At 33.6% G+C, this 19,401-nt stretch overlaps 1 protein-coding gene across 1 annotated transcript; it reads left to right on the forward strand.

Moving 5' to 3' along the window:
* Positions 1-1,500: 1,500 nt before the first annotated feature.
* On the forward strand, positions 1,501-19,115 carry LOC133196966 (uncharacterized). Its single transcript, XM_061332809.1, has 10 exons — positions 1,501-1,511; positions 8,991-9,109; positions 10,322-10,344; positions 11,861-12,335; positions 14,429-14,564; positions 15,409-15,696; positions 16,014-16,687; positions 17,920-18,003; positions 18,475-18,597; positions 18,880-19,115. The coding sequence occupies exons 1-10, from the start codon at positions 1,501-1,503 to the stop codon at positions 19,068-19,070; spliced, it is 2,124 nt and encodes a 707-aa protein (XP_061188793.1). The 3' UTR covers positions 19,071-19,115.
* Positions 19,116-19,401: the final 286 nt, after the last annotated feature.

Consider the following 19,401-nt stretch of genomic DNA (forward strand, 5'->3'; position numbering starts at 1 on the left):
ACGTTCATCTCAGTAATATATAAATCCATAACTTTCATATTGATTTGCCTATTTACCCGAACAAGAGGGTCTAAAGGCTGGTGACAGCGCTCGGGATTACTAACTCCTTCATAGTATCTGATTTCATCAATGGTTTTCCCAGGTGTCTATGTTTGCTCTTTACCTTATTTTTTTCCCTTAATTGGATTTTTTTTATAACTGTTCATTATAGTCTCATTTCGTTATTACAAGTCCAAAATATCCTAGCTTTGAGGTTTTTTTTTTTGAAAATCAAGCGTATAAAATCAGACATATCATCAATGCAATGACAATGATGAAGATAACGAACAGTGATCGATGTCAAAAGTATCTACAAACAATAGACAAATCTGTGGACAGGGCATAAAACACGGACCCTGGATATCCCATAAGCGGAATAAAATGCTTAGAAGGAGTAAGCATCTCCTGTTGACCGGATACACCGGCCATGATCAGGTTGACGGAACATTCCTAGTCAAATTTAGTATAAAAAAGAAATTAAGGCCTAAGAATTGGTATGAAACATATCAGCCAAAATACGATCAATGATAATGACAAGGTCATTATAACGACCATAGAATTTACGATATGCTGACTTTAAACGAATTGTTGAAATCCCTTGAAAATAAACTTGTCTGTCAGTAGCCTGCTCTTGAATTTCTAAAAAAATAAAATTAGAGACGTAAACACCTTATGCAGGCGATATCGTAATATAACTACGTAAATAAGTAAAGTTGGGGATGGAAAAGGTGAGGTCATCTCGTTTGTCATTTATTTATCTATCAGTATCGTCTATAGTTAATAATGCATCCAAATTCAATCAGATTTGGCAGAATCTGTGGTTTCTTTTATTTCAAGTTCTTTGGGATAAATTGAGTCAAAATATGAATGGAAGTAACTATTGTTAATTGATAACATGTCGTCGATATATTGTATATGTTCTTTTCTTCGAGTTGCATTAGTTTACGCCATGTACGCGGTTACAGATTTTCCGCGAAATTACATTTAAGGCATATAGAGGCAAATCCCGCAATTTTCTACCCGTGGATTGAGAAGAAACTGTGATTTCGCGGAATAATACCACAGTGGAAAAAAAGTAGTTTATAATACCGGTATCTGAATGTCGAGTTGTGTTTTCTTGATCCTTACTTTTAACAAAGTAATTTGTTGATGACCATTCACAAGATACAAAAAATTTTTGAGTTCCAATTCTTATTAAATAAGCAGTTGTTTATGATATCAAAAAGCCTAATTTATAATTTATCGTGAGGAATGGAATATTTTTAAATACTCAATGTAAAACTAAGCTTAAGCGAGATTATTTTAATCATTGACATGTTGATCTTTCAAGACTCTTTGTTTTTTTATCTAAAGGATAATTTGCCTCTCTGCTTTATTGTAAATAACTTTCATACAAGTTTATATAATTGTATTCTTCTAAAGATTTGTTCAAAACTTAAACCATAGAAGATCCAATACATCATGGGAGAGAGGTATGTGTAGAAGGAAGGGTTCAAAAGAGTACTAGTACTGCAGGATAAGCTTCATTATATGTTGCTTACACATAGATTTTGTTTTCAATCAAATTCTAAAGCTTGAGGTATCTAATGTTCTGTCGAACGATAAATGCAAATATTTCTTTGCTTGTATAACGTCCATTCGAAAAATTTTCACTGATATTGAGACGCCATCACATGCCGGTGGAGGGCTACAAATTTAGACCTGTACTCGGCATTTGCGGTCTTTGAGCAGTGATGTATTTTTCGTTCCAGCACCTAGTACTGCGATACAGGACCTCGGTTCGAATGACCGGTCTCCATGTACCGAAGTGGGACTCAAATCGTTAGGATAAATAATTATTCCGCAATCCTGGAGCAAAGCTCTACCCCTGCACCACACGGACGACATAAATGCAGTTAATATCATTATCTATTAAGAATTAGATAAAGCTACTGAATTTTAACAGTATAACCATAATAATAATAATAATAATAAAACAATAATGAAATGATAATCTTTTAAAATTCCTATTCCCATCAATTACTTCTTAAGAAAATTAGCACAGTATTTACTGACATACTCCAAAAACGACTGTAAGGACCATGAAGTGCATTTTCGTGTAAATAAACTTTTTCGTTTTCTTTTCCACAAAAACTCTTTTGTATCTATTTTGAATATCAAACAGTTACAAGATGTCATTGTTTGAGAGTATAATCAAATTTTGTAAATTTATTGAACTTTAATGAATCATTTTTGTTGAAAAAGGGTATGGTTGTTAAAACCAATAAACCAAAAGACACCAAACGACATACCACGTTTTGTTTACCACCAGAATCTCTAGAGAGGATATTTTGATAGAAAGAATACTGTGGAATCATTTAAATTCGTGGGGGTCGATGTTCGTGGGCAAGCAAAATTTTATTGGTTCGTGAAGATGTAATTTCGGGGGAAGCTCGTTTATTTGGTAGATTTAATGAATCAGTACGTTGACAAAAAATTGTTCTTGGGGATGTAAATTTGTAGGTAATGGTGACCCACGAAATCCACGAACATTGATCCCCAACGAACAATGATGATTCCACAGTAGTGGGTACCATTGTAACAAATTCAAAAAAATGTCAGATTAAATTTGTTTAAAAGAATTATAAAATTTGTACTAATGAATTAAAATCGTTTAAACAAATTCTAAAATTTGTTATAACGTATTAAAATTGTTTAAAGTTCTCGCAAAAAATTACAAAGTGTCATAGATAAATTAATTAGTAAGGAACAATCGGCATATATCAAAGGTCGCTACATAGGTATAAATGCAAGATTAATTTTAGACATTTATGAATATTTATGAATATTTATATATTTATGAATATTGTATGGAAAAAGAAAGAGATGGATTATTACTATTTTTAGATTTTGAAAAGGCTTTCAATTCAGTCAAATGGAATTTTCTTTTCCAAGTTCTGAAAAAATTTAACTTTGGTGATAATTTTCTCCAATGGATGAAAATTCTATACAATAACCCAATATTCAGAATTAAAAACAATGGATGGATTTCTAAAACTTGTAGCATGAATAGAGGTATTAGACAAGGATGCCCTATTTCAGCTCTATTGTATCTATTTGTGGCAGAAATATTGGCCCTTAAAATTAAAAATAACAATGAAATACAAGGTATTAATTTATCAAACACGAAAAGAGATATAAAAAATATTCAGCATGCAGACGATGTCACACTGGCTTTAAAAGATATATCTTCTTTAAATATTGCAGTAACGACTGTTAATGAATTTTGTAAACACGCTGGCTCAAAAGTTAATTTAAGCAAAACACAATGTATATTACTAGGTAGTCTTAAAGATAAATACACCAATGTAGGAGGCATACAGGTAACTAATGATGTTGTTCGATGTTTAGGTATTCACATTGGCCATAATAAAATTCAATGTTATGAATTGAATTGGTTAAAAACTTTTCAAAATATGGAAAAACTCTTTGAATCTTGGAAAAAAAGAAAATTGACTATTTTTGGGAAATCATGTGTCGTTAATTCATTAGCTACGTCACAACTTATTTATATGGGTTCAATATTACCAATGCCCGATCCCGAACATATTCGACAAATTAAAAGCAGCATATTTGACTTCATATGGAATAAACGCGATAGAATTAGAAGAGATAGAGGTATATTTATATACAGAAACAGCCCATGAGACCATGGTCTCATCTAAGTCAAAACGAGGCTTTTTCTCTCCGGAATGGGTTCTCTCCTCTATTTTCCCCTTTTCACATCCGGTTACAGATTATGAAAATTTTCACATGTATCAAGCTTTAAATTTAGATCTCAAATTTAGACACTAGTTCTGCCCTCATGGCCATTGAGCATTGAAGGTTTTAAAGCTTTGTAAGAATATTTTATAATAGAGAAGGCAGGTAAGATAGAAATCGACTAAAAAAAATATAACCATATCAGGGACCTATAATGGCTATATACCAATGTTAAGTATCATATAGGTCCCTAACCATATTGAAATAAAAAAATGTCCAGTATACAAAGGAGGAAAATATGACAACACACTTTGACACCTATGAACATACTGTACAAACACACATGATCTCATGTTTACAACTTTTTATTTAATAAGAGAGCAATGACATATGAAAGTTACAAACACACATGATCTCGTGTTTACAGCACTGTACCATGAGACCATTGATATAATATGTCCAACGGTGAAACTGTTAGAGCGAGCGCAGTTCATTGTTGTACAACTCTACACACCTTCTCAAATGTCGTTTTATATTTTGCTTATTACACTAATTAGTAAGCACCTTTGGCGTGCGTTTACTGCGTATCGTACATGAAAGATTAAAACCAATATTAAAATGTATTCTTTAATGTATGCAGATTCTCCATGCATCGGAATCAAGATTCCTAACTTCTTGGATTTTTCTGACAAAGTCGGAAATACTCGAGTTGTTGAAGTGACGAAAATATGACGTCACATTCAAAGTCATGTTTACTGAGGATGCAAACGATAGTTTTGTGGGCAATTATGGCATGGAAATTGCATTAAATTGTTGTATGTAATTTTTTTCAAGTAAGTTGTTGCTATGCTTAAGCTACCATGTTGCTATGCACTGCAAAGAATTATGGGCAGTTTGGAATTTTTTCACGAGGCCTGATAAAAATGTCTTTGAAAAATATGAATTTCCTCCGTTCGTACACGTTGTCTATGGTGCTAGTGAGCATGCAGTGCTTCACATCGCCTAGCAACCCTCACTTTAACACTCACAAACACACATGGTCTCATGTTTACTACACTGTAGCATGAGACCATTGACATATAACGATCAAAAACACACATGGTCTCATGTTTACTACACTGTAGCATGAGACCATTGACATATAACACTCACAAACACACATTGTCTCACGTTTACTACACTGTAGGATGAGTCCATTGACATATAATAATCACAAACACACATGGTCTCATGTTTACTAAACTGTAGCATGAGACCATTGACATATAACACTCACAAACACACATGGTCTCATGTTTACTACACTGTAGCATGAGACCATTGACATATTACACTCACAAACACACATGGTCTCATGTTTACTACACTGTAGCATGAGACCATTGACCTGTTACACTCACAAACACACATGGTCTCATGTTTACTACACTGTAGCATGAGACCATTGACCTGTTACGGTCACAAACACACATGGTCTCATGTTTACTACACTGTAGCATGAGACCATTGACATATAACGGTCACAAACACACATGGTCTCATGTTTACTACACTGTAGCATGAGACCATTGATATATATAACAGTCACAAACACACATGGTCTCATGTTTACTACACTGTAGCATGAGACCATTGACATATAACGTCACAAACACACACAGTCTCATGTTTACTACACTGTAGCATGAGACCATTGACATATAACACTCACAAACACACACGGTCTCATGTTTACTACACTGTAGCATGAGACCATTGACATATAACACTCACAAACACACACGGTCTCATGTTTACTACACTGTAGCATGAGACCATTGACATATAACACTCACAAACACACATGGTCTCATGTTTACTACACTGTAGCATGAGACCATTGACATATAACGTCACAAACACACACGGTCTCATGTTTACTAAACTGTAGCATGAGACCATTGACATATAACACTCACAAACACACACGGTCTCATGTTTACTACACTGTAGCATGAGACCATTGACATATAACGTCACAAACACACACGGTCTCATGTTTACTACACTGTAGCATGAGACCATTGACATGTAGCACTCACAAACACACACATGGTCTCATGTTTACTACACTGTAGCATGAGACCATTGACATATAACACTCACAAACACACATGGTCTCATGTTTACTAAACTGTAGCATGAGACCATTGACATATAGCAGTCACAAACACACACGGTCTCATGTTTACTACACTGTAGCATGAGACCATTGACATATAGCAGTCACAAACACACACGATCTCATGTTTACTACACTGTAGCATGAGACCATTGACATATAATGTCACAAACACACACGGTCTCATGTTTACTAAACTGTAGCATGAGACCATTGATATATAACACTCACAAACACACATGGTCTCATGTTTACTACACTGTAGCATGAGACCATTGACCTGTTACACTCACAAACACACATGGTCTCATGTTTACTACACTGTAGCATGAGACCATTGACCTGTTACGGTCACAAACACACATGGTCTCATGTTTACTACACTGTAGCATGAGACCATTGACATATAACGATCAAAAACACACATGGTCTCATGTTTACTACACTGTAGCATGAGACCATTGACATATAACACTCACAAACACACATGGTCTCATGTTTACTACACTGTAGCATGAGACCATTGACCTGTTACGGTCACAAACACACATGGTCTCATGTTTACTACACTGTAGCATGAGACCATTGACATATAACACTCACAAACACACATGGTCTCATGTTTACTACACTGTAGCATGAGACCATTGACATATAATGGTCATGAACACACATGGTCTCATGTTTACTACACTGTAGCATGAGACCATTGACCTGTTACGGTCACAAACACACATGGTCTCATGTTTACTACACTGTAGCATGAGACCATTGACATATAACACTCACAAACACACATGGTCTCATGTTTACTACACTGTAGCATGAGACCATTGACATATAATGGTCATGAACACACATGGTCTCATGTTTACTACACTGTAGCATGAGACCATTGACCTGTTACGGTCACAAACACACATGGTCTCATGTTTACTACACTGTAGCATGAGACCATTGACATATAACACTCACAAACACACATGGTCTCATGTTTACTACACTGTAGCATGAGACCATTGACATATAACACTCACAAACACACATGGTCTCATGTTTACTACACTGTAGCATGAGACCATTGATATATAACACTCACAAACACACATGGTCTCATGTTTACTATACACTGTAGCATGAGACCATTGACATATAACACTCACAAACACACATGGTCTCATGTTTACTACACTGTAGCATGAGACCATTGATATATAACACTCACAAACACACATGGTCTCATGTTTACTATACACTGTAGCATGAGACCATTGACATATAACAGTCACAAACATACACGGTCTCATGTTTAAATTACTACACTGTAGCTTCAGACCATTGACATATAACAGTCACACGGTCTCATGTTTACTACACTGTAGCATCAGTCATGCAAAATGTATTTATTCAATTTATACCAATTTCAGTGAATACATTTGTCCAGTAATGTAAATGTTTCAGAAGCCATTGTAAATAGTGTTGGCATAACATAATTAGAGTTAAAATCACTAGATCCCGTGACTTGTCATTGATGTATTCCTCAGAAAGTTCTCTTATTTTTGCCTTGTCTATATTGACTCATCTGTGTTTAGAGGTACACAAGTCTTGTGATATTTGCATCTTTCAGGGTTATTGAAAATGAAAGCAGATGTCACCCATCCAAAACATTGAATATTCAAGACAGAGACAGTTGGGCAATTGTAGTGAACGTTGATCCATGGAGAGGTTATTTGTTTATTAATAATTAGTTCTTCAGACAGTGCATATTGCCATGTGCAGTCTCCTCAGTTGTGCACTCCCTCTGCATGTCAGATGCAGCAATGAATAATACATGTATAAGCAAGAAATGTCTAAAAATAAAAAAAAAAAACACAGCATCAACCTGCACATAGCTACCAACTCTGGAAGTATTAATTTTTCTGTTGTTTTTACAAAAATATGCATTATTTTCATTTTTTAAATAACAGATAATACTAGAATATGCCTAAATCCAACTCAAATATTAATTTTAAAAAAATAAATTTAAGTATAGGATAAAACAGTTAACTGATGTGATCTTTCTGTAAAGGCCAGGTTGTCATAGGCTTATTAAGTGTGTTTTTGGTGTAAGACTTTTGAGATAGATATGTATTTGAGATTGCTTTTTTTTTATTTTCAAGGTCCTGTTTAGTGTGAGGGAGATCTCAGCCTCTTGTTTGTGTATGATAAAAGTACTTTGTTTTGAGAGACTTTTTTATAAAATATAAAATAATGTATATCACGAAATGTGAGAAACTGAAGTGTAAATGATATTCTATAGATTAGAGAAAGTATATGGAGACCATTCTAGCTAATTAAAGAGGTATTAGCTGACCTCTCTAATCTCCAATGATTTTCTGGGTAGGATGTTCTTAATGCCTCTGCTTTGTTTGATCTTTTATTGAAACAAAGAAACACCTCCTGGAGGGAAAAACACAAACTAAGAAAAGGAAATATAGTTAAATGTGTTTCCTATCAGCGTTTTTTGCACTCCATCAAGAGGAAACAAATAAACATGTAGCTGAGCTTCAGATTGTGAAGAGATTGGTCAGCATAATTAGCGTTCTAATGACTACTACAAGGGAGATAATCTCTTTAAGTTTTTAATGCAAAGGGAGATCACTCCTTTAGGGAGTTAATCATGGTTGTATTCTGATTTATAAGAGATATTGATATTATAATTACTAGAATTATTTATTCATAGAAAAAAGATGAAAGGTTTCTTATTTATTGAAGTGTGATACATGTATAATATGAAAAGCTAAAAGAAGTTAGTTTCCAAACACTTTGCTCATTATGTTGTAAAATCATTCTCTTGTGACCTAAGGGAAATGTTTCATTTATTATTTAAAGTCTAAGTAAAAATCTATTTCATATTTGTTGATAAAAGTTTACGTCGCGTAGATGTATACCAGACAAATGTATTTTTACTTAAAAAAATCTTTTTGCCATGGAAGTGTTCCTAATGCTATTTTCAGGCTGTTTATGTTGAGACCCCAATTCTAAACTGATGTTTTCCTATTTTCTACAGGGGCTTTATATCAGATGGGAGAGTCTTTTATCATATCAACCCTTCTCCAGAGTATGGACTTAGATGTCACAAACTGTATATAGAACCCGATGATCGACCCACTCCATTCCAGAGAAGAGGTTAGACTTTTTATCAAGTCAAATGAATAGAAGAAATAATGCAAATACCACATATCTATCATAATGGCTTTTTTTTCCAACTTTGTTGTATTTTGGAGTGTAAGGGAATTTGCAAAAATTCCAAATTCCCATGCTCAGTGTTGCCCTCAGAAAGGGTATATTGCAAAAATCATGTGAATGTCCAAAAATTTGATGTTTTTCTTGAAAGGTTCATAAGCTGCAAAAATTTCTCCCTCTATAAATGATGTTATATTTGACTAATATACAGAGAATAAAAATACAGATTTTTAAAATCTTGATTGTTTATTATGCAAAAAAGAGATTTGTTTTATTAAGTATGTCAACCAATACTCTACTAATCAAATATTTCTTTAAAGGATTACATTTCAATAAGAAGATTAGCAAATAAGAAAATGTAATAATATTATACATTATAAATTTAGATAGACAGAGTATCAGTCACCCCTATAGTTTTTGTCATGTTTCAAACTATAGTCTTAATGTCAACAGAATAAAAAAATCAACAGTTTGATAGTATTGTTGAAAAGACATTTTCAGTGCTCATTGTGTGAGACCCCATTAACATACTAGTACTGTGAAATGATGTTTGATATGCTTTAATATTTGGAAAAGAAACATCCCAGTACATTAAAGCAGGCTAAACAACTGTATAAGTGTCTCAATCAATCCTCCAAAATATTGTGTGCTTTGTTATTCAAAGCTATTACAAATGTAATGAAGAATATTGTGTAAAAAAATCTGTTGCTTAGTATTATAAAGGGAGATGGATTTGTTCAAATCATGAATGAAATTGCCCTTGATTTCAGAATTCTTTCAAAAACACAATGTAGTCATTGATGAAATTTGTTACTGTAGATTTGTGAATGAAGTTGCCCTTGTCTGATTTCTTATGGCATAAACAAACAAACAGAGAAAAGTTGTTATGAATAAGTGTAGATCATTCATTTACTGAAAATGTTTTGACATGTATTTAACTATGCTGTGAACAATGCAGTCAAGCAATGAAAATATTTTGCTAAAAAATCACTTTGACATCCCTAATTGTAATAATTGATGTGTGTGTTTGTTATGTAAATTTTCAAACATGTATTTTTTTTGGAGGCAAGCAAAAATTCATTCTGTACCTTTTCCATGGTGATTGAATGATGCCAAATATGGGTTTTAATTACTTTTTTTTCATTCTACTTTCAGGTGATGAGCATGGATACTCCTTAGTAAGTTTTAATTAAATTTAAAGTTTATTTAGGAATTTCTAAACAGCTCTGTAAAATGAAAAAGTAAATATGTAGTGTTTTTATATCATCTGAATGAATGGAATGGCATTCATCTGTCTGTATTTGTGTAAATTTTTCATATTTTAACTTCCAAAATGAGCCCATGGTCATTTGTAACTAAAAATGGTACAAAGTATCATTAGGTAAAGGGGATTCAGCTTCTTCAAATAAAAGGTCAAGTATTGCTTTTTGAGGGGAGATAATTACAATAGTGAAAATACTGTGGTATTATTTTTAGGTCACCTGAGTCACTGTTCTTCTCTAGAACCATGGAGTGAATTTTAACTAATTCTGGCATTTAGTATCTTTGGGTGGAGGAGAAAAAAATATTAAATTCATGGCCCCTGTCCCCGGGGCCTTAGGGGTGGGGGCTAGGAGTGGGGGTTAAAACCATAAAAATAAATGGAATCTTTAAAAATCTTCATCTCCATTCCTGCATATCAAGCATTGAAACTGTTGACATGAATTGTAATAAGCATTGAGCCCTCTACCAAAATGATGAAATTCATGGCCCCAGGATCAGGGGTTTCACTCCAAGGGCAGGGCTCTGTTGAATATATATTGAAAATGCATTCTCTTTAAAAAATATTCTCCTCTGGTCCTGGGTATTCAGCAAACAAACTGGTGTTCGGGTGGTTTCTCTATTAAATAATTATATAGTGAAGGTGCATTAGTTCTTTGAAAATCTTCTTCTCTGCACCTGGGTATTAAGCTGATGAACTGAGTGCATGGTTTTGATGAACAAGGATACCTCTTCCAAAATTTGTGAATTTCATGGACCCTGGTTCAGGGAGTGTTATGAGGGGGAGGGGGGCTCTATTGATTATATGTTAAAGAAAACATTAATTATTTGAAATTTTTCAACTAAGTGGATAGTTATGATAAGCAAATGTGCCTCTTATGGGCCTTTGTTTTGTTTTTTTTTTAATTTTATACTTCTTTGGATCCTTGACAGTGTTGTATCATTCTCATGTGATTGATAAGCCCCTTTAGCCTCTTGTTTAAAATTTTCTTCTCCAGAACTAGCTTGCTAGCACAGCTGTATAATTAAATTCTGGCAAGTATATGGTAGAATAAAGTTTATTGAAATCCTAACCTCTGGAGTCCAGGAAGGGGCCATAATAAATGTCCTAAGGTTAACATACACATATTTAAATAAAATGTTCTAATATTTACATTTGTAGTACAAATATATTATAGAATAGATATTATAGAATAGATAAACCTGTTCAGTCATGGGTTAAGAAAGCTGTAAAGCAATTTAATTGATTGGAAGAAAATAATTCTTGGGATGGAAAATTGCTGAACCCTGATTTGCTCTCATATATATGAGCATATTGTTACTAAAGAAATAGTAAAGGCCTATTGGCCTATTGGTCTTCTGTTAAAAATTGTCTCTATAAATGAGTTGACATTTTGCTTTAAGTAATACAAATTGCATAAAATTGATTTTTAGAGAGGAAATATCCTGTACGAGGTTCCGGAGGCACAGCTCATTTGTTGTTGTGGAGTGAACTGTAACAAGTTTGCCCTTGTAGCATTTGAGAAAAAGACTCTTTCATGTTTATCTTGTACCAACAAAAGATGCTTGCATGTAACCACCGTCAGAGATCTTATGGCCAATAAGGAAGACAGCTTATACTTTGACCTTCTTGAAAGATTTAGCACAGTCTCCTCTGAAAATGATAATCCCAAGAATATATATAAACAGAAGCTAATATCCAAGAGAAAAATTCCATTCTTCAGATCAGCTGAACTGTCAAACATACTTGGAAATTTAAAGTCCAATGATATTGGACCTCTGTTGCCGGAGGAAATGGTTTGTAGCCACTGTCTTGGGGATTTAGTGGTTGGGGATCCCATTGAAAACAACTGGATTGCATACGACTGTGCCTTGGTTGTCACTAATACAACTGTACAGTATGTAAAGTGTATGTATTTTAACCTATTTATAATGTTCTTTTACTATTGACCTTTTAGCTCTTCTGAGCCAAAGGCTCAAAGAGCTAATGCTATGGCCATTTGTGCGGTGTGCGTAAACTTTTTAGAATATGGGCCATAACTCAAGAACCCCTTGTCCAATTATTGTTACATGGTATTCTTGGCCCAAGGGCTTCCATTTATACTAAAACTAGGGTTGTGACCCTTAAACAAGGGTAGATAATTAAGAAAATAGAAACAGAAATACTGGTTGCTAAAAAATCTTTTTCTCAATAACCAGTGGGCAGATTATCACCAAATTTACACAAAAGGATGAGGATATGTTGTAGATTAGAATTTGCATGGGGATTTACCCTGGGGCAAAGGGCGTGGTCTCAAGGTCACTTCAAAGTGGACCAAAAATTACATTTTCTTAAAATGTTGATATTTTGCTTACTATAAGGACTAGGATCATCAAATCTTGTCAGTTGATGCATCTAAGGACCTCATATCATGTTGACTCAAAAGAAGGTCACCATGACCTACTTTTTGAATTTATTTTCAAAACAATTAAGGTCATTAATTCCAATAGTGATAGGTTTAGAATAACTTAATCTTGTACGATGGTGCATCTTGGGACCATAAAAGATATTAAAAAGTAGGTCACAGTTACCTACTTTTTAACTTTAGAGTCATTCAATTTGAAAGTGTGTTAGAGGCCTAATTTGGACATTTTAAGGCCTATGATCATAAAACTTTGTAAGTTGAAGTATCTTGGGTCCTCAAAAAACGTCAAGTGAAAAGTAGGTCACCGTGACCTACTTTTGAAATTTTATGGCTATATTTAAATATTTAGGGTACTATTTGGCCTAGAATCATCAAAATTTGTCAGTTGATGCATCTTTGGTTCTCAAAGTATGTCATTTGAAAAATAGGTCACTGTGACCTACTTTTGACATTTTATGGTTATAATTTTTTAAATATTTTAGATATTATTTGGCTTAGAATCATCAAACTTAGTTGATGCATCTCGGGTCCTCAGAGAATGACAAGTAATAAGTAGGTCACCATGACCTACTTTCGGGTACTAATTGGCTTAGAATCATCTTGGGTACTCAGAGTGTTTCATCTAAAATGTTGGTCATGATGACCTACCTTTAAAATTTCAAAGCTTTATTTACAAACATGTATACAGGATACTTAGAGGCTTCAAATAGAATAAATAGGTTGTACAGTTTATCAGAAGAGTGATTCAAAGCCCTTGGGCCTATTGATTGTGGAATATGTTAAAAAAAGTTCGGGGGGGGGGGGGGGGCATTTAAAAGATCCATGGGTGCCAAACTAACATATTTATGTTTCCTTATATTTTTATATTTTAGAAAACAATTCATTTCTGATGCACAAAGGATGAGCAAGTGACGCCATAATAGCGTACTTGATGTCAAAACTATAGTGCAAACTGTTTTGTCTCAAAAATGATCATTGAAGGACATAAGCTTGTGACAAGTCATCAGACATATTATGTAAATATGAAATAAAAAATATTTAATTTTTGAGAATTCATAATAGATGAAGTACAATGCTTCATCCCTGCATATTTATCATAAAGTGCTGATGTGCTTCATGAAATATGCTGGTGTGAGGTGTCGTAGTTCAAGTCCTCATGGAGGTCGTATTACAAGCTGTTTTCCTTATTGGTCATTAGATCTGTAATTGTGGATCCATATAGATTCAAGATAATGTTCAAATTATGACGGGGTAGGCAGGGCCACAATAGAAGATAATACAAAATGAAAAAAATCTTTAAAATTCTTCTAAAACCATGACTATTTAAAGAAATATGGAGGCATCATCAGTTAGTGTGGATTTGTTTGTTCAAATATCATACACTCCCCTGCCCTCCACCTCCCTTTAGGAGTAGGTTGGGACCACTTATAAATTTAAATTTTTCAATACTGAAGTCCTCCCAAAAGTGCTCAGGTGATGTGTTCCATTGACCTCTTGTTAGAATTTCATTTTTTGAAACTGAATGCAGATTGGCTTTTCATTTTGATTTGCTGTTAGAATATTGGAAACAGTATTTATTATTGTAATTATTTTTCAGCGTATTATAGACCATGCACAGTTTGTGACTCTGTAGCCTTATTTGAGGGGCAGTGTAAGGGTTTGCTAAACTTGGGGACATATCTTGTTGGATATGATGTACTGCGCTCTTACATGCACAGTTTTCTACACGGAAAGTAAGTTTTGCTTATACAAATGAATGCCCTTTTTCATTTTTTCCCAAATCTATGACAAAGTTCAGAGAAAACACTGGAATCACCATGACCCTCTGTCTGTCTGTCCATCTTGATAGGGATGATTCATCAGGTCTGGAATATACCGTATGTTTGACATACCGTAATTATTTGGAATATACAGTATTACATGCATCTTATAGTCTAGGCATGTCTCAAGGATTTATTTATTTATTTATTCATTCATTTATTTATCTATTTAATTTTTTTTATTTGTTTATTCTTTATTAAAATCGAAATAATGTATAATTTACTTATAGTCCTGTTAATGTTTATTTAAGGAGCTTTCAATGATGAGAGAATATTTTATATGATTAACCTATTAATCGGTCGGAACCTCTTATGGTTAACAGATTGGCAATTCTGTATTCCATTGCCATGAACAATATATATATATATATATATATATATATATATATATATATATATATATATATATATATATATATATATATATATATATATATATATATATATATATGGAGTGATACAATGAGTCATGAAGTTTTCATTCTTGCTAAGAATTTCAAATTTATACAGAAGAAGTTGTAAGAAAAAGAATGATATAAAAAAATTATCATATCAATCAGTCTCCCTTTTGTTAGGTCTGTTTGTATATATTTTTAAAATATATATAATTCTCACTCACATATGAGTGATAGTTCTATGTCACCCTCTTCATGATTACATGTTGTTTTTGATATTATTGTACAGAGTGTACTACTAAGTAGTTGTATCTAGTCTTCTACTAATTACGTTGTTATGTTGATTCTTTTTTTTTTAATAGGAGACCATTGTACACCTTTTACCAAACTTGGTGTGATATCCATCTTGACTATGGCAACACTCAGATTGAAGACTTCTCATATCAAAGACTCCGCAATGCATGGCACTGCTTTCTGTCATTGTTGGACATTGATTTTAGTCTGGGATTTTCCTGCCCACATTGCGGAGGTGATGAAGTTCCACCTGACACCATTGTTTGTGATGGCACATCCCTCTCTTTCCAGAGGCGTATGTGGGACTGGAAGGAAAAAGAAAGCAGTAATAATGTTCTGCACCTGTCTTGTTCGAAGCAAGTATCGCTATCTATTTCATATCTTTAACACTCTCTTATAATGGAAATTTTTACCATTTTTTCATTATGATACCCCCCACAAACGAAGTTTAGGGGGGTATATCGGAATCAGCATGTCCGTCTGTCTGTCTGTCTGTCCGTCTGTCTGTAGACGAGATTTTTGTCCCTTTTGGACAGTTCTAGTTTGAGATTATTGATGTATTTCCACATCATGTATCATTAAAAATAAACAAAGTCCTTTGTCAGTTAATATAATTAGACTATGAAATGACTTAAATTATAATGTGTCATTAAGTAATGTATTATTTTCACAGGCATTTTAGTAGAACATTCATCCCTGATGGGGACGTTCGAAAGCTTCTAAAGCGATACTCAGCAGATGGAACGGTTATTAGAGGGGTGAAACACCAACCGTTAAATGAGAAAGAGAGGAAATATCTTCTAACCAGCATTGAAGAAATATCTCCTGCGCTGTATTCTGTTCTTCTGAAGATAGAAGAAAATAAATCTCTTCTGAAGCATTTACAGAAACTTCTCCTGTGCTTGGCTTCCCCATCACCTGTGTGCTCTCTTATTAAACCGACACTAGAAGTCAAGCAGGTGATATCCAGCATTTCCCGTGGAGAAAATCTCAGACAAGATCCTGTAAAGTTGGATTTACTCCACAGAAAAGTTCCAATATTATTTGAAATATTTGAGTGTGGTGCTGACATGACTGACCTTAAGCTTTTACTGGAAGAACTATGGGAGATTGCCATAGACCCATTTGTGGATGCCGTGGAGGACGATTCCATTGAAGAGTCTGTAGATGTTGAAGAAATGAGTTTTTTTCCCTCTTTAGTGAAATACAGAAACAGGGGTCTCTTTGAAATGGACAGAAAAAGTGGTCAAACTATGAAGAAGAAGAATGTAGGTGATGGTTGTGTGAAGAAATCTTTAGGTCACCCAAGCCTGCTACCAGGAATTTTCACCATATTTTGCCCACATGGTAAATAAATATTTATGGCAGATATGTAGAATGTACATATGTACATTCTTTGAGAACATACATACATTGAGAGCATTGTCCTTCTTGCTTCAATTTTTCTTACTTATAAACTCTCCAGACATTTATGTTCACCTTAATTTTTACTGACAAGGAACCTGTTTGTATCCTACAAATGAGATGGTAGTGTGTTAGACTTTGAGTTTAGTTCCTTTGTTCCTATTGAAAGCAGTGAACTTTATAGAACAAGGTTATTTGATTTAAAATGATAGGGATATATAGATTACATGCATTCATGAGTATCATTTTTTGGCACTGTGGCAATGTCTATGATATGTTAAAATTTGTCCATTTCTTGAAAACTTTGTACATCATAGTATTTGGTGAAGAATTTTTACTTCCGGCAAAAAGGCAGTTTAGTATCTTCCTACAACATTTGATAAACTCATGTGTAGAGTTATGAGCTAGAAGTTTATGAGATGCACAGATCGAGACAATTGTCAGAAAGGCAAATGTTAACACAGGTGGGAACAATATAAAGTATCACATGTAAAAGTGTGTTATGTTATTCTGGAATTTATTTGTAACTTTTGTTTCAATCAACCAAATTTTTAATGATTTAGAAGAGCTGAAGGTTCACGTAGTTAATGCTATGACCTGCTGTATGATATGTGTAAATTTTTTTGGAAAGTGGGTCAAATCCCAATAATCCTTTGGCTAATTTTTATTTAATTTATCACATAAATAAATAGAAAAAGAAGGCAAAACTTTTCATTTATATTAGTTATAGGGATAAGACACATAAATTAGGAGATAGTTGGGGGAATATAAAAAAGAATGTAATGGTTGCTAAAAAATCTTCTCAAGGACCACTGGGCAGATTATCACAAAACTTACACATAAAGATGAGGATATTTAGTAGAATGATTTTGAAAAGGCAAAGGGCATGGTTTCAAGGTCACTTTAAAATTGACTTAAAATGATGTGATTGTGCAACTTCAATTTCATACTTGAATCATCAAATCTTGCATATCTTTAGGACCTCATTTTATTTTGACCCAAAATTAGGCCACAGAGACTTACTTTTTGACTTTTGTAGCTATTAATTTTCAAACTGATTTTTTTTATTACAAATGAAATATGAATTGCTTACTTCCTAATTTCTAAAATGCTATTTAATATTAGTACATGTACATGTATTACATTATGTGTGATTTTTTCCCCGCATTTTTCAGGTGTTTGCTATGGTTTCCAAGTCATGGAATCCAATGAGTCCCCTAATGTGCCATTCACGATTTTACGAACAAGATTTAGAAAAGGTAATGGAAAAATTGTGATACATTGTATTGATGTTTTCATCTGGTATTGTATCATGTGCACAATATATATGAATGATTTCATTCTGGTTGTAACACACTTTTTGATTGGCTGAAAAATTAGTTTATACTGTATAACCTGGGTTGCCTACGTCACAATGACTTGCGTCAAAAACGTATCAATCCGCTTGACGTTACGTTTAAATTTTGTACAATTTAATGTCATATTTGAGGTGAAATTGTCTTTTTTTCCTACATTTAATGATAGAAAATTAAATTATAAGGAATGAATAGGTACCCAAGTTATATGGTATAACCTGGGTTGGAACAGTTTACGCTTTTTTATAAACCGCTTCGCGGTTTATAAAGCGTAAACTGCCCCAACCCAGGTTATACTGTATAACTTGGGTAGCTATTAAATTCATTCCTTAATTAGTAAGAATTTAATTTGTACATTCTCTTTATTTTTTTCAGCACCCAAGCACATCATATATGATAATGCTTGTAAACTACAGCAGTACTGTCTGAGCAGGGACCCTTTGTTTTTCCAGACATCAGAATTTTATGTTGATAGACTGCACTGGGATAATCATACTGGTATGTACTGAAAATCTGTTGGCTGTATCAGGAGAGCTGTGTTAGTATGAATGGTTTTAATTTTGTTTTTATATTATTAGACTATTTCTGGCCCATGATGAAGTCTAAACTTACTGAGAATTTTTAATGGAATTTTTGTAACATGATTCATAAAGAATTATACTAAAGAATTATTAAAACTTTATTTGAATTTGTATGTTGCGGAGTGGCCATGAATTTCCTTTTGGAAAAGGTGTATTTCAGATATATTGTAAGTTTAACATTGACATCCTTGCATTTCAGCTTGTAGCCTTGCCTATGATCTATCCTTATACCCACAGTTCTGTGCCATAAACAGCCAGTGTAATGAGCAGGCAAATGCGGGACTAAAAAGGATAAAGGATCAACTCTCATATATGACAGCGAATAATTTCATGATGCACTGCACATTGTTTCTTTGGAACAAGAATTTGTTAAAACTGGCATCCGTTTAAAACAGTTCAATTTCACATTCCAGTGCAAAGAGATGCAGCTGAACTCTGGTATCAGTTGAACACTATTCTTGAAAATACCATTGCAATGTTGAAGTAATTTGGAAGTGACATGCACTTTTTACCCTCAATATCTTGAACCCTCAGATATATTGAATTTTCTTTCTTGGTTCCTTCTAGTTCCAGACAACGAGTTTAGACTGTATATAGAGTTAAAATTAAGTATTGAATTATTGTTCTTGAATATTGTCAGGCTTATGATATTCCCTGGCTGAATTGTTGACTAATTGAAATGAGAAAGGTTTAGCAAAAGAATTGTGTACTGTGTACATTA

Source organism: Saccostrea echinata, unplaced genomic scaffold (assembly GCF_033153115.1).
Source record: "Saccostrea echinata isolate AGI-Se365-2 ecotype Australia unplaced genomic scaffold, CSIRO_AGI_Sech_v1 ptg000030l, whole genome shotgun sequence".
NCBI lineage: Eukaryota > Metazoa > Mollusca > Bivalvia > Ostreida > Ostreidae > Saccostrea > Saccostrea echinata.

What these genes read in the sequence shown, in the direction of transcription:
- LOC133196966 (XM_061332809.1), top strand. An exon ending in ACGAACAAGATTTAGAAAAG is followed by an intron (nt 18,004 to 18,474) that starts GTAATGGAAAAA and finishes TATTTTTTTCAG; the next exon opens with CACCCAAGCACATCATATAT. An exon ending in GCACTGGGATAATCATACTG is followed by an intron (nt 18,598 to 18,879) that starts GTATGTACTGAA and finishes CTTGCATTTCAG; the next exon opens with CTTGTAGCCTTGCCTATGAT.